Source organism: Lathamus discolor, chromosome 1 (assembly GCF_037157495.1).
Source record: "Lathamus discolor isolate bLatDis1 chromosome 1, bLatDis1.hap1, whole genome shotgun sequence".
NCBI classification, from domain to species: domain Eukaryota; kingdom Metazoa; phylum Chordata; class Aves; order Psittaciformes; family Psittacidae; genus Lathamus; species Lathamus discolor.
Genome location: NC_088884.1, coordinates 39,072,772 through 39,085,916, shown reverse-complemented (window position 1 = coordinate 39,085,916; position 13,145 = coordinate 39,072,772). Strand labels below are relative to the sequence as shown.

At 39.3% G+C, this 13,145-nt stretch overlaps 1 protein-coding gene across 1 annotated transcript in view; it reads right to left on the bottom strand.

The window, feature by feature from the left end:
• Window positions 1-3,014: 3,014 nt before the first annotated feature.
• Window positions 3,015-13,145, bottom strand: part of FRS2 (fibroblast growth factor receptor substrate 2) — a 58,352-nt gene continuing 48,221 nt past the window's right edge. The window contains exon 7 of the mRNA XM_065668773.1: window positions 3,015-10,574. Coding sequence (XP_065524845.1) covers window positions 9,624-10,574 — 951 coding nt within the window. The 3' untranslated portion in view covers window positions 3,015-9,623. The remainder of the gene's footprint in view (window positions 10,575-13,145) is intronic.

Here is a 13,145-nt window from a genome sequence, read left to right as displayed (position 1 = left end):
AGCTGCCACCTGGGCCCTGCATTTCTGCAGTTATTCCTGCCCTTCCGAAGGAGGTAGAAGCTGCCCCATTTTAATTTCATCATATTCCCAGTTCTCAAACTGGTCAGAAGTATTTTAAATTAGCAGCTCCTGTCCTCCAGTGAACTTGCCAGACTGGCCGGGATACCTGCTGTTGTATCATGCAGATCACCAACTAGAAGTAGTGAACGGGAGACAACCCCAGCAGTCTCACTCCATACATTCTTTTTACAAGGGCATGTAGTGACAGGACAAGGAGCTTTAAACTGAAAGGCGCAGATTCAGATTCGATATTACAAGGAAGTTCTTCCCTGTGAAGGTGCTGAGGCGCTGGCACGGGCTGCCCAGACAAGCATGGATGCCCCATCTCTGGCAGCGTTCAAGGCCAGGCTGGACAGGCTTTGGAGCAACCTGGTCTGCTGTCCCTGCCCATGGCAGGGGGGTTTGAACTAGATGAGCTTTAAGGTCCCTTCCGACCCAAACCACTGTGTGATTTTATGGTTCATTTCATATTAAAAAATTGGGAACTGGTCTCCTGGCAGCTTTGCAAGACCACATCCAAGCCTTGTTCTGTTGCTGCTTTTCCTCGGCACAAAAACCCCATTAGTTACCTGTTAGTTACTAAGAAAAAAAAGTGAATTGCTTTGTGTGATTTGTTCCTCAAGAATTAATTCCAGCTGCTATTCCTCTTCCTGCTGCCAGATACAAATCTCTTGGGATATACACAAATCTCTTTGTTCTAGATTCAAACTGGCCCAAGACAGTAGGTACCTATCCCAATGGAGACAGCAGATCTCTACCGACCTTCACATCTATCTCTGGTTCTAAGTATGCCAACATCTTGTTAGTATTTTGCTGGAGTTCTTTGGGCTTTTCGCTTTGTTAGATATGTTTTCCCACACCTCAAATTTGTTCTGAAAACTAGAGTGCAAACTGAATTCTAGTATCTTCAGTTTTCCTCATTTTTGTTATGTACAAAAATATCTTATGTTTTGGCTAGGGCTAACATCCAACTAAAACAATGTTAAGTGCTTTTACCTCAGAATTAGAGCATTTATAAAGATGTGCACTGAACTAATGATTCATTTTAATTCACATTTGCTGCTACTGAGGTGGGAGCTGGGAAAAGAAAAATAAAAAGTGCCTCAGAGAACTGAGCTGTGGCCTTTGGAAGATCAGATTCTCATAGAAAAACTTACTAGAACAAACCTTTAAGTTTGGTTGAAGGAGCTTTTGTTTATTGCTAAGCTATGTTTTAATGTGTAAAAGCAGCAACAGCAGAATAGGAAGAGCCCAGCAGCCACACTAGCTGGCTTCATGCCTCTCACTTCCAGCTGCACAGTGATCTCACCTCTGTTGTGCCAATGGTGATTTTTCAGGTCATACTGTGAAAAAGTGAAGGAGAAAAGAAAAAGTGCTTCATTGTAATGGTTTCAGAAACGCGTATCCTTTGTAAATACCCTCATCTCTTTCACGGTTAAGAAACAGAGCATGTTTCAGCCCCAAGGACCGTTCGACACACTGCAGAGCTCAGCAAAGCACAGGCTTGGTTGCTCAGGGATGAACTCTCAACCAGACCTCCACGTGTCTCAGTATCTACTGGTAAGTGTTTTTATTCAGATAGAGACCTCCTGCTTATAGCCGGGCTATTAATGATGTAGGAGGAGTAATGGAGCAGCAACTGCTCTCTGGTTTCTCCAGGACCAGTAACTGAGGCATTGATCACAGCATGTAGTTTGAGGTTTAACTTCAAGTCAGGCCAGTCAGTTAAGCCTCTGAGCAGATAGGATTTTGAGGGTGGGAGGAAGGAAGACAGAGACTCTTCACAAAATCCAACTCTTCAGGTGCTCCCAACAGAGAATGAGCAGATACATTACTGTTGATTTATGTATAGGGATTTTAACAAGGCCATTTTATAGCATTACTGAAAATCCTAGCCTTAGACACCTACAGCTGGAAGGTCGGCTCTTTGATGCTTGGCTGCTCAATGCCACCTTGAGCTGGCTTCAAAATTTTATTTCAGAACAAAGCATCATTAGCTCAAGGACGTGAGGCACATGCATATTTTAATTGGAATCACATCAGCTGCATTATGTTTCAGTTATAATATTGCTAGAAATTAAATTGTCTAACTGCATATATTTTACCTGCTATCACATCAGGAAAGGAACCTTTTTTTCCTGTTCAAAATGAAGATAAAAGCAACCAGAATTTCTGCTGAACTCTGTATCGCTTTATTATGAAATGTTAAGTGTCATGAACTGCTAAGTAGCCATTCCCATTAGGAAAGCTGCAAAATTATGAAAATCTTCTTGAGAACTGAGTTTCTCTTGAGAACTGAGACAACCAACATGTTGTCTTTTAAGAGGTTCTGAAAACAAAACATCTCTTGATGTTTCTAGCGTTTTGTTCATTTGTTGACTAGAAATTATTAACAATTGCCTTGAAACAGTGACTTGGGAGAAAAGAGGAAATACTGAACTTCAATAAATCACGAGTTTTATAGTCTGCAGAAAAAAAGTGACAAGGCCTTCTGGACAGGACTTCAACTTTGTATGTTCTTATTACTTTGTTTCTGAATTTATCAGTACTATCCCAGCAAAGTCCATAAGGGTTTTGTGGTATCTTAGGCCCTTCGTAACTGAGACAGAAGCACATCTGAATTGCTAGCGCATGATTCACCAACCAGTAGTTGATAGCAACAGTATTACTATAACAACAGTACTACCATAACAACAACAAAGATATCTAATCTACATACATGAGAAAGATGTGACAGAACAGCAGCAGAACTGAAACAAAAGGTTGGAGAAAAATTCACAGACTCCACATTAGCATGTTCTAGTTCCTTTTCAACCACTGAGTAATGAGTGGGATGCAAGTAGAACAAGTTAATCTGAAGTGGTACTGAGTTAAGGAAAAGCAACAAAAGTGATACTAATGAAATACAATAAGCAACACTGACACTGGGAAATCCTGAAGTAATCCACAGGCCATTTTCCATAAAATCAATAGTTTATTGCCATGCTACCTTTTTTTTTTTCCAAATGAAGTTGGCACTGGTAAAAGGGAAAATGTTGTCATAATACAGATACATGTAAAAAATGTGCATTTGGTAAGCTTCCTCAGTAATGACAGCTTCAAACAAGTGAAATTAATTTCTTTTTAAGATAAATGTGGAATGGCATAAAAATACACTCTTTTCTGCATAGTATAATATCACTTTTTTCATAAAAGAAATACGGAATGTTTGTAAAAGCAAATTCACTGAACAGGGCAAGTTAACTGAAATTTTATAAACAATTTGGCAATGGTACTCCCACTGTTTAGACTTTTTTATATAAAAGAAATAAAAATCTAGAAAGCTACCTTTATACAAAGTTGCTATATTTATGCCTTTAAGTAGGAAAAAACATTTTATAATGCAAATTAGGACATACAATAATCTTACAATATCATACAATGTAATGACAAGAAAAGAACATACAACATAAGATTTTGGCCTTTGTAGAAGTGTCTATTTCTGCATTTAATAAATGCATTTGTGGCACACTGGTGACTATTGTATTCTCACTACTACCAGTCAGCTTTCGTGCGAGCGCAGTATCCAGCTGTACTGTAATGGCAGGTCTGCAGTTGAGTTTAAAACACAGCCTGTTTGTCAGGAGGCGAAAGGTGATGACGCTGCAGCAAAGCGAGATGTGAAAAAGGCAACAGGCCTGCTGGTTGAGACATCTGTATTGCGGGACACCAGACAACACTCTTTCCTTTCATACCAGAGCATTTCTTATACATTCAGTTATTAAGTACCAAAGTGTTACAAGTGAGAACACCTGTGTTCGAGATTTGGCAAAATTTCAGGGAAAATACAAAGTTAGTACCAAATATATAACATATTATATATAAAATGTGGGTGTATGATATACACACATATTCTAATGCAAAAAAACTGCATTAATATGGAGTTAGATTTGCTGACATCCATTCCTAACTAATACAACCATTACAAAACAGGTGTAATCCTGATCTTTCACGCACTTCAGAATCACTTCCTCTTTCATACATAAGAGTTAAAGTAATATATATGCAAGTATGACTAAGAAATCAAAATTCACATAATAATCTGAACTCTGACCACAACAAATAGGATTTTTTTTTCAGTACACATTATTAAATATATTTATATTTTTACAGTATTTTTAGACCTTTCCTGAAGAACTTGACCAACCAGGTCTTTAGGTGTAACAGAGCTGTTACGTCAGCAGAACTTGATCTTGCAGGAGCACGTCCAGTGCCCCTTGAAGTCAATGCAAATCACACATTTGGCTTCAAAGGACACTGCATGAGGCCTGAACAAGCTCCAGAAGGATTACCCTGCAAACAAGGAAGATTCCCTGATGACATCAAAGCTCCTGCCTCAGACTTCCTTTCCTACTGCCAGAGGGAAGGACTGAAGCAGAGGAGACATAGACTCTGGGCATTCTGGTTGGCAGGTGGTGTTGGGCATGACCACGTACAGCACAGCCCCAGTGTGTGGCACGGTAAGTTTCACAGCACTTGTACTAAGGCTTCTCGTGGAAAGCAGAAGAGCTGCTCCTCCACACTCACTGCTTGGCAATTAGGTCACCAGGGGTCTCAGATGTGAGCTGTGGCTGTGACACCAAGGCATGAAACACTTTGCAGACACAGAGGAAGACGGTTCCTGTTCTGAAGGGCTCGAGCCTATTTCTTAATCATCTTTTTTACATAAACTCCTTTGTATATACACGTATTTGCTACATGAAATAGAATTACACCGAAGTAATGGATATAGCAGAAAACATTGTCACAATATATGCATGTAACCACACTAAATAATTATTAAAACTGAAAGAAAATTTTCAAAATGCCCGTTGTAGTATATAAAAATATAGAAATGTCCAACACTTGTTTCATCAACTTTGAAGGTAACTTTATCTCTCATATTCTATTTCTGTCTGTACACCTACATATTTCCAAACAAAACACTGCGTTAATCTGGAGTAAACACCATGTTTTAATGGCTAATATCCTAATACGACAACTGAAAGACTTAGTCACATACTTTACAGCACAGTATTATAAGACATACTGTATACATAGGTCAGAGTTACAGCTGATAAGCTGAGGGTTTTTTCCTCCTTATTCACTTATCTTGCCCTGAAGAGGAAGTAATTCCTAAAGATTGCGAAAAGAACCTTAACTGGTGACTTTCCCATCTTTTTTGTATACGCTCTACAAGAAGGACATCAGGAACCTTGACTACATCTTAACGCAGTTTTTTGTGGTGGAATTTCTTGCTTTTTTTTGGAGTGTATATGAATTTAAAATAAAGACATCATAGAACTTATGTTTATATTAAGTAAATACTGTCAAATATAAATGCCTGAATTGCTACCTCAGGGAAAAGATGGGAAAGATCGTATTAAATTCCAAAAATACCTAATTTTATCTATCACACTGAAGGACCGAACTTCTTCAGGGGAAATAGGAGAAATTCAGATTTAAGTCCACAATTAGTTCCTACTAAATCAGCTTCATCTTATTTGCAGCCATTAAATAAATTAGTACAGTGCAGAAACAGAGTTTCACCATTGATCCCACCTTACATGGAAAATACTGCTTAGAAATAGAGGTCCAAATCAGATACATCATTACATGCTTAAAGAAGCAGCTGACATTAATCAGAACTCGCATTTTTGCTTCACCAACAGTGAATAAAGACAATCTGCTCTCTCCTGATCCTGTCTCAATGAGAAGTGGTTAAGTATAAAACAAAAGCAAGGACAGCCAGATTTTGAGTCAATACACACTGTTATAAAACCAGCAAAATCAACTGCTGGTCTATCACCTACAGAAGAACAGCCCTTTTTTGACATTGGCTCGGACTCCGTACAGTTTGCACCTTTTTGTGGCCCTTTTTACACCCAAACCCTGGTCAGAGGGGTAAAACACACAAATATCCAAACATCTCAGGGAGAAGGGAAATTAAGCAGTTTATAATATGAAAGGTATTTTTGAACACTTAACATTTCTAAAATTTCTGTAGACTTTTAGTAGAAACAGGATTAGTGCTTCAAAAATGCTACGTTCCCTTGGAAACTTACTTATCCGGGGAAACAAAACCTGTTCTAATGACAATTAAGGTTTTCAGAATGGTCTGGTTTATATTTTTTTATGGAATCACCAAGAAACACCACAAAATTTAAAAAAATTGGTCCTCCTCTTGACATCAATTTGGGAAAAAAATCAAATATTTTCCCAACATAATCAATGGATTAAATTCTCACTAACTGTATTTCTAATAAATACAATCTTTTTCATATACTTTTGGTCACTGTTTCATCTTTGTCAACTCAGTTGGTTTGTTTAAGAGATACACTAATGTATGTCTTTCCCAAATCACTGCATTAAAGGAATACCTACAGTTAAAGGCTTTCCCTTGTCCAATGTGCTTAAAGGGTAGCAGCCAATTGCATGTTATGGATGGAAATTATAACCGATGGAGATGTTGCCGTTTTTGCAGGATCTAGTTTATGTAAACTTAACATGGCTTGGTTACTACAGAAAATGGTTACATATTTGTAGGTTCTCAGTCTACACACCTGTGGGCCCAAAATAAATATGACCTAAATACTGTGGAGAGATTTCAGCTGAAAACTGAATCCTAGATTACAGACACTAAACCTAACATAACAGCCTTGAAGAGACTGAACTGAAAAACTAATTACTAAGTCTCAAAGGGTAAAGTGCATTGCAACTACATCTACTTCAAGGGGAAGAAAATAAGGACTGCTACAGATGAGTAGCATGGGTAATTGGGACTACCCAGTATGTTTGCAGTGCACACAAAACAAGAAAGCATTATCCCACCTGTAAAATTTAAGAGGGTAAAAAAATAGTCCTGGCAAATATGTCAGACTTATTAATACGGTTAAGGTTACAGAAAGTTGAAATTTCAGTATGTTCTCAGTTCTGGGGACCAGAGCTAAGAAAACAACCCCTATAAAGTACTGTGAAACTTGCAACATTAAAAAAAATTACTCTGAGCATCCCTTGTATCTGAGACTATTCAGGATAAACACATAAGGAGGGATGCGGTTGGTGGTTGTAATTGCAACAGGTCACTCAGGATCTACCAGAAGTCTCCGTTTCCCTATTTGTCAATTAAGAATATTGTCTCCCTGCCTCAAGGGTGTGTTTATTCACAAGTCCAATTAATTAGTGTTTCTGAAACACCCACACCATAGAGATGAGAACCAAGTATTTCTAGGCAGCTGGTTAGATCAAGCACACTTGCCTCTAAACACACGCTGAAGCATTAGTTCGGTTCACAAATTGAAGTGAGCTCCGAGCTAAGAGCCAGAATTACACCAGTATCATTAACCTACTACTTATTTTGCAATATCTGGTAATTTCTCTTCCATATAGACCAAGACTGGTCCATAGCATAAGGTGAGGCAATGGCAAAGATATTAAGGAGCACTAGCACTGCAGACCTGTAAAATGTTTCACTCCATACAGTCATTACCTTCTTGAGTACCAAGGTCTCCCCACAAGTCAACATGTCTATCACAAAAGCATGCACAGGTTGACCATGAAATTATTAACAAGGTTTTGTTTTTAAAATCTCATTTAAGTTCCTAACAATGGTCTCAATGACTCCCATATTTTACTTCTGCAAATTATTTTCTTTGTGCATCTGGTATTTCAGTACCATACAGTCTGTAAAGAACAATGACAGAGTGTAAAGGTTGCCTGGTATCCATTAATGGTGTGGCAAGACATGTATTTCAGGTGCTATTAGTGCTGCCACTACTAAAGTGAGAGAAGACCAAAAAAAAAAAAAAAAGTTAACAAAGGAACAGGGAACACACTCCAATTTAAAAGACAGAAAACAATTGTAGTTTGTTTGTTACAAAACTTGAATTCAAATATTGCATGAAGACCCTTAATTATTTTACAGATCTTCAAATGGCTTTTCTTGCACGTTTTTCTCACTCACAGTTTAAGGGTTATTTTATATCACACCAGTTCACAGAAGTGTCATTTCCTTTGCAATCACGGGCTCAAGATTAATCTCCTCTGCTGCTAGTACCAAGGTGCACCTGCAATACTGCCAGAATTCTAACATTATTCAGAGTACTAGAAAAGCAACAAAACAAAAAACTTCTGCTAAGGGTCCATCTGGCATATTCAACAAACAACATTCTACCTGGATGTACCTGTTACACTCAGCAGCCATCACTGAAACCAAGTTCACCAACTGCAAAAGGAAAAGAAGTATGCTCGTAGACAATACTACCTTCAGATAATTTACTACATATCTTTCTAAATTAAAATATACTATCAACTATGGATGCACACTGCTAGGATGTACAATTTTCTATAAAGAACTATCAAGTCCAGTACCCTGCCTCCCGTGTAACCTGTGACTGATGTGTTAGAGGAAGACAATAACTGCATAATAAACCTTTCCAGTTGTGCAATCATGCATGTTGCTGGAGAGCTGGGATATCTCTGTCAGGCATAAAAACGTACAACACTGGACAAAGACAACCATTTGACCTTCAAGAGTCTTTCTTTGTCAAATGCAGAGAGTAAGACAAACACATAATGACCCTGAACAATAATTAAAGCTATGTACAAAATGTTGACTTTCAAAACAAGACATTATAGAACAGGTAAAAAAAAAACCACACAAATGCAAAGGAAGGAAGGCACACTGAACTAAGAAATGACAAGAGAGCCTTAATTCATACAGCAAATCTGTGAATTCCTTCACAAAAAACCCCAAACAAACTTAATGAGATTAAAGTTGTCAGATTTCACAGGGAAATTGATACACCACTCTGAATTCTCTTCTAGCGGAAGGACCTTAAGGCTGGGTTTAGATGCATTCATAGCTCTGATCAACGAACTTTGATGTGACCTCTCAAATATCACACAAGTTACGAAAACTTCAGAATTAGAGGCCTTCTTGTCTATGTGGTCTAATACAAAACGAACAAAAAAAACCAACAAAAAACCAAACTAAAAACAACAACAACAAAAAAAAAAAACAAAAAAGGTGTGGTGTTTATACCCCTTGAGATGAACCAATATATCTTGTGTACGTCAAACCGAGTGAGTTAATACATTAACATACATTTCATTCTGGAGGAGCCACTTCAATGAGGAATGAATGCAAGATATGTATTTTGAAAGATTAGGTTTACCTGCTAGTAATGCACATATCAAAGAGGCTTTAAAAAGTGTTATAAATGTCATTAACGAGTATAGGCACCAGACCAGAATATTTATAAATTCAAAACTGGCATGTCACTCGGAGTCTAATCAATTTAAAGAGGCACTGTGAAAGGTGGTGATGCTGCTATGCAGTAATTACTACTACTGTAGAATGAAATAGTGTTACCTAAATGAATACTTGCTCTACATTAATTCCCTTTAGTTAGACAAGTACATGAAGTAGGCAGAAAAAGTTCTATTAGTCTATAAAAGGCGTTAGTATTAAGAAATGCAAAATACTTGCATCTTCAATTCTATAAACTTCACAAAAGGTGCAAATGATTTAATGCTTCCCAGGCTCACATAGGCAGGTCAGTACTGTTATGTCTAGTTTTCCTAGAAGTACCATCATCTCGGGGCAGTGCTTTTTGCAAGCTTGACATAGCAGCAGTTCTTTCAATGTCTATCACAGCATACAGCTCTGTGCGCCTGGTTGGAGTTTGCGGAAGTGGAGTGGTGGGGGTTTTTGGAGTCTGAGGGTTGTCGGAGTCACTACCACCTTCCAAGTCAACCTGTATATAGTTGAGCTGCCTGTGTTCTAAACTTGGACGCCTAATGTCAAAGTTAAAGACTGTTGGGGTACAGTCCCGACGTCGTGTAAATTCTACTTTATGAGCACTTGCTGGTACTGTTACATTCTCTGTATTGACATAATTATGCATTGGATCTAGGTTATTGTGGTAGCCATTTAGAGATGGGGTCTTTGGTCCTAAACTGTCATCTTCATCTCTACTCAGCTTGCGGGCTTCCCAAACAGGAGGCAAGGATGGCAAGTTCTCATAGTTCAACAGCGCAGTTCTCCTCTGAGCAGAGTTGTTAATGTTCTGGGTGTCTGAGGTACTGGTTGATGTCAGACGACCTCTCCTGACCCCTGAGGCACTAGGGATTGATAACCTATTTATGTTTTCATACACCAGTTTATTACCAGATGGCGTTTCTCTGCGTTCATCACTGTCGTACCCAGTGTCCCATTCAGTATTGTTTGTGCTGCTGCCACTAACTTGGTCTCTCCCAAGTTGCTCCAGTTTCTCTCTTTCCATTAATTGCCTTTGAACAGGTGTTGGTCCTAAAACAAACTTGACTCCTTCAGGCTCCAGGAGAACCTGAGCATCTCTGTCATCAGTACACATCTGATCTTCTTTCGCTTTCGTTGTTTCAGTGTTTGAAAGCTTTGATTCCAATGGCGCATGCACACTTGATCGACTTTTTCTTTCCTCTTGTACCCCAGTAGTGTTGACGTAAGTGTGCACCTACAAGGGGAAGAAAAAACAAGGAAATTCAAATGCTATTCGTGCCTTTTCTCCCCCTCCAAATTTATTTCTTTCTTAACTCCCTGCTTTTCTAATCAAAATACCTGAAAAGCAAATGTCATTATAGCAGCTGTTTAACAAAAGAATAGAATTTACACTTACACTAGTGATTATTTTGATTTCATATTTTACCTCAATTGTGCTCTAGTTAAAGCTTTTAAGGTTCTATTCCAGCTCTGCTCTGGTCAGGGCAAGCTTGAGCTGCTCCAACTTAGCTCATTAGTTCAAACAGACAAATCAGTGAGAGCTCTGCTGTCCCTCACTATGACAGTGACCAACAGTTCAACACTTGCTTTGGATAAATTTAACTTTGTAATTTCCACACTGCAAAGGAAATGGAACACACCCACCCACCCACCCCACCACTCCTAGGATCTCGCCATGTGTACTACTCAAGCAATGAGAAGAGAGGTTGGCTCTACTGGAAGAACAGTCCATTCTTTCTTCAAGAGCCAACAGCCTCCTAAAAACAGAAACTAAAGCAGAAAAATATACAATTCCGTATAAACTGTGGTGCTCGGAATTAGAAAGGAGCAGGAGTTGGCACTGGATACCACTAAGAAAGGCAGGAATATACCCCTAGGTTATCCCTCCAAGTTCCCACAGTGGATCAACACAAGGCTGAATGGGAATGACTGGAGTAATGGATTCCTCCTCTAAATTTTAATTCTGTGTCTGGATATCCAAACAGCAAAAGCAGTATTTGACAGCAGCAGTCATCCAGCCTTCCCTACTTCTCTGTCAAGCTCTACAATCTGAAGTGTTATTTACAGCTCGTTTGACTCCTACACTCATTGCTTTCTCTTAAACTCATTTCTCTTCAATAGCTCCCACAGCAACACCTGGACTCTTCTGTGGGGGCTCTTAACAAATCCTTTCCCACAAGATGCTTCACTGCACTTGGCTCCAGTTACCTTCTCTGATTTCTAACACTGGTTCTTATCATACATATATTCCTAAACCACACCACAGATTTTATTAAACTTGACTAACATTTTCAGCAACAATCTGAATGAGGAGACAGAACACACCCTTCTGGAAGTTTTCAGTCTATCCCAGATTGGTAGGGTTTCCACGAGAGGGACCTCAGCAGACCTGACCTCATAGAAACCTCAGGAAGTTCAGCAACAGCAAATGGGAAGTCCAATGCCTGGTACGGAACAACAACTATACCCCAAGCTTGGCACCAACTTGAAAACACTTGCAGGAAAGCACTGGCAGTCCAGGTGAATGGTAAGTTGAATGTGAGTCAGCAATGTGCCCTTGCAGCAATGAAAACCAAATGTGCATTGGTTTGTGTTAGCGAAAGCACAGCCAAGTAGGTTAAGGAAAGTGATTTTTACTGTCAATCCAGCATTTGTGAGACTGAATCTGGGCTCCCCCGTACACGACAGACATCACCACACTGGAGGAAGTCCAGTAGGAAGCCATATTTAGAAAGGCACATGACATACAAGGAGAATTTAAGAGCGCCATCTTTGTTCAGTCTTAAGAGAAGGTGTCATGGTTTAAGCCCAGGCCGTAAATCAGAACCACACAGTCTACACCCCCCGCCCTTTCTTCCCCCGCCCCACTCCCTGAGGGATGGGGAGGAGAATCGAAAGAATGTAACTCCAACAGGAGTTTCAGTCCAGTAACAGCCCAGTAACTAAGGTATAACACTAACTACTACTGCTACCACCAGTATTAATAATGATAAGGGAAATAACAAGGGAAGAGAATACAATACCACCTGTTGAAAACCCAGCCCAACCAAGCAGTGAACCAGCCCTTCCAGGTAACTCCTGGTTACATCCCAGGCACAACGTGCTGTGGTATGGAATACCTCTTTGGCTAGTTTGGGTCAGGTGTCCTGTCTCTGCTTCCTCCCACCTTCTCCTCCTCCCTGGCAGACCACGAGGCTCACAAAGTCCTTGGTCAGACTAAAACATCTGAGCAATAACTAAAAACATCGGTGTTATCAGCGCTGTTCCCAGGCTGAAAGTCAAAAAACACAGCACTGCACCAGCTACTAAGAAGGAGAAAAAAAATGACTGCTACTGCTGAACCCAGGACAGAAGGCCAGAAAACCACCTAACAACTGTTTTCAACTACCTGAGAGATAAAGAAAAAGAGCCAAACCCTTTTTGAAGCTGTTCAGCAAAAGGCTAAGGGGCAATGAGTTACCAGCTGTAACAAGAAAAAATCCATTGATGTATTAGGGAGAAATGCTTTCACAACAAAGGTGGTGAAACACTGGCTCAGTGTTGTAGAATCCCCTTGGAGTATTCAAAGCATGATAGGACAAGGCTCTGTGCAGCTGCCCCTAACTTTAAGATTTGATCTAGAGGACTCTAGATCTAACCTAAATTATTAGGACTTCTAACCTAAATTATTCCACAATTTCTATTCACCTAATAGAAAACTTAAATGTAAAGCAGCTTTTTGACCAAGATCTCTCATTAGAAAGTACAACTCAGGTGTTGTAAAAAATATTTACTGAAATTTTTGAGTATATGCCAATACATACTT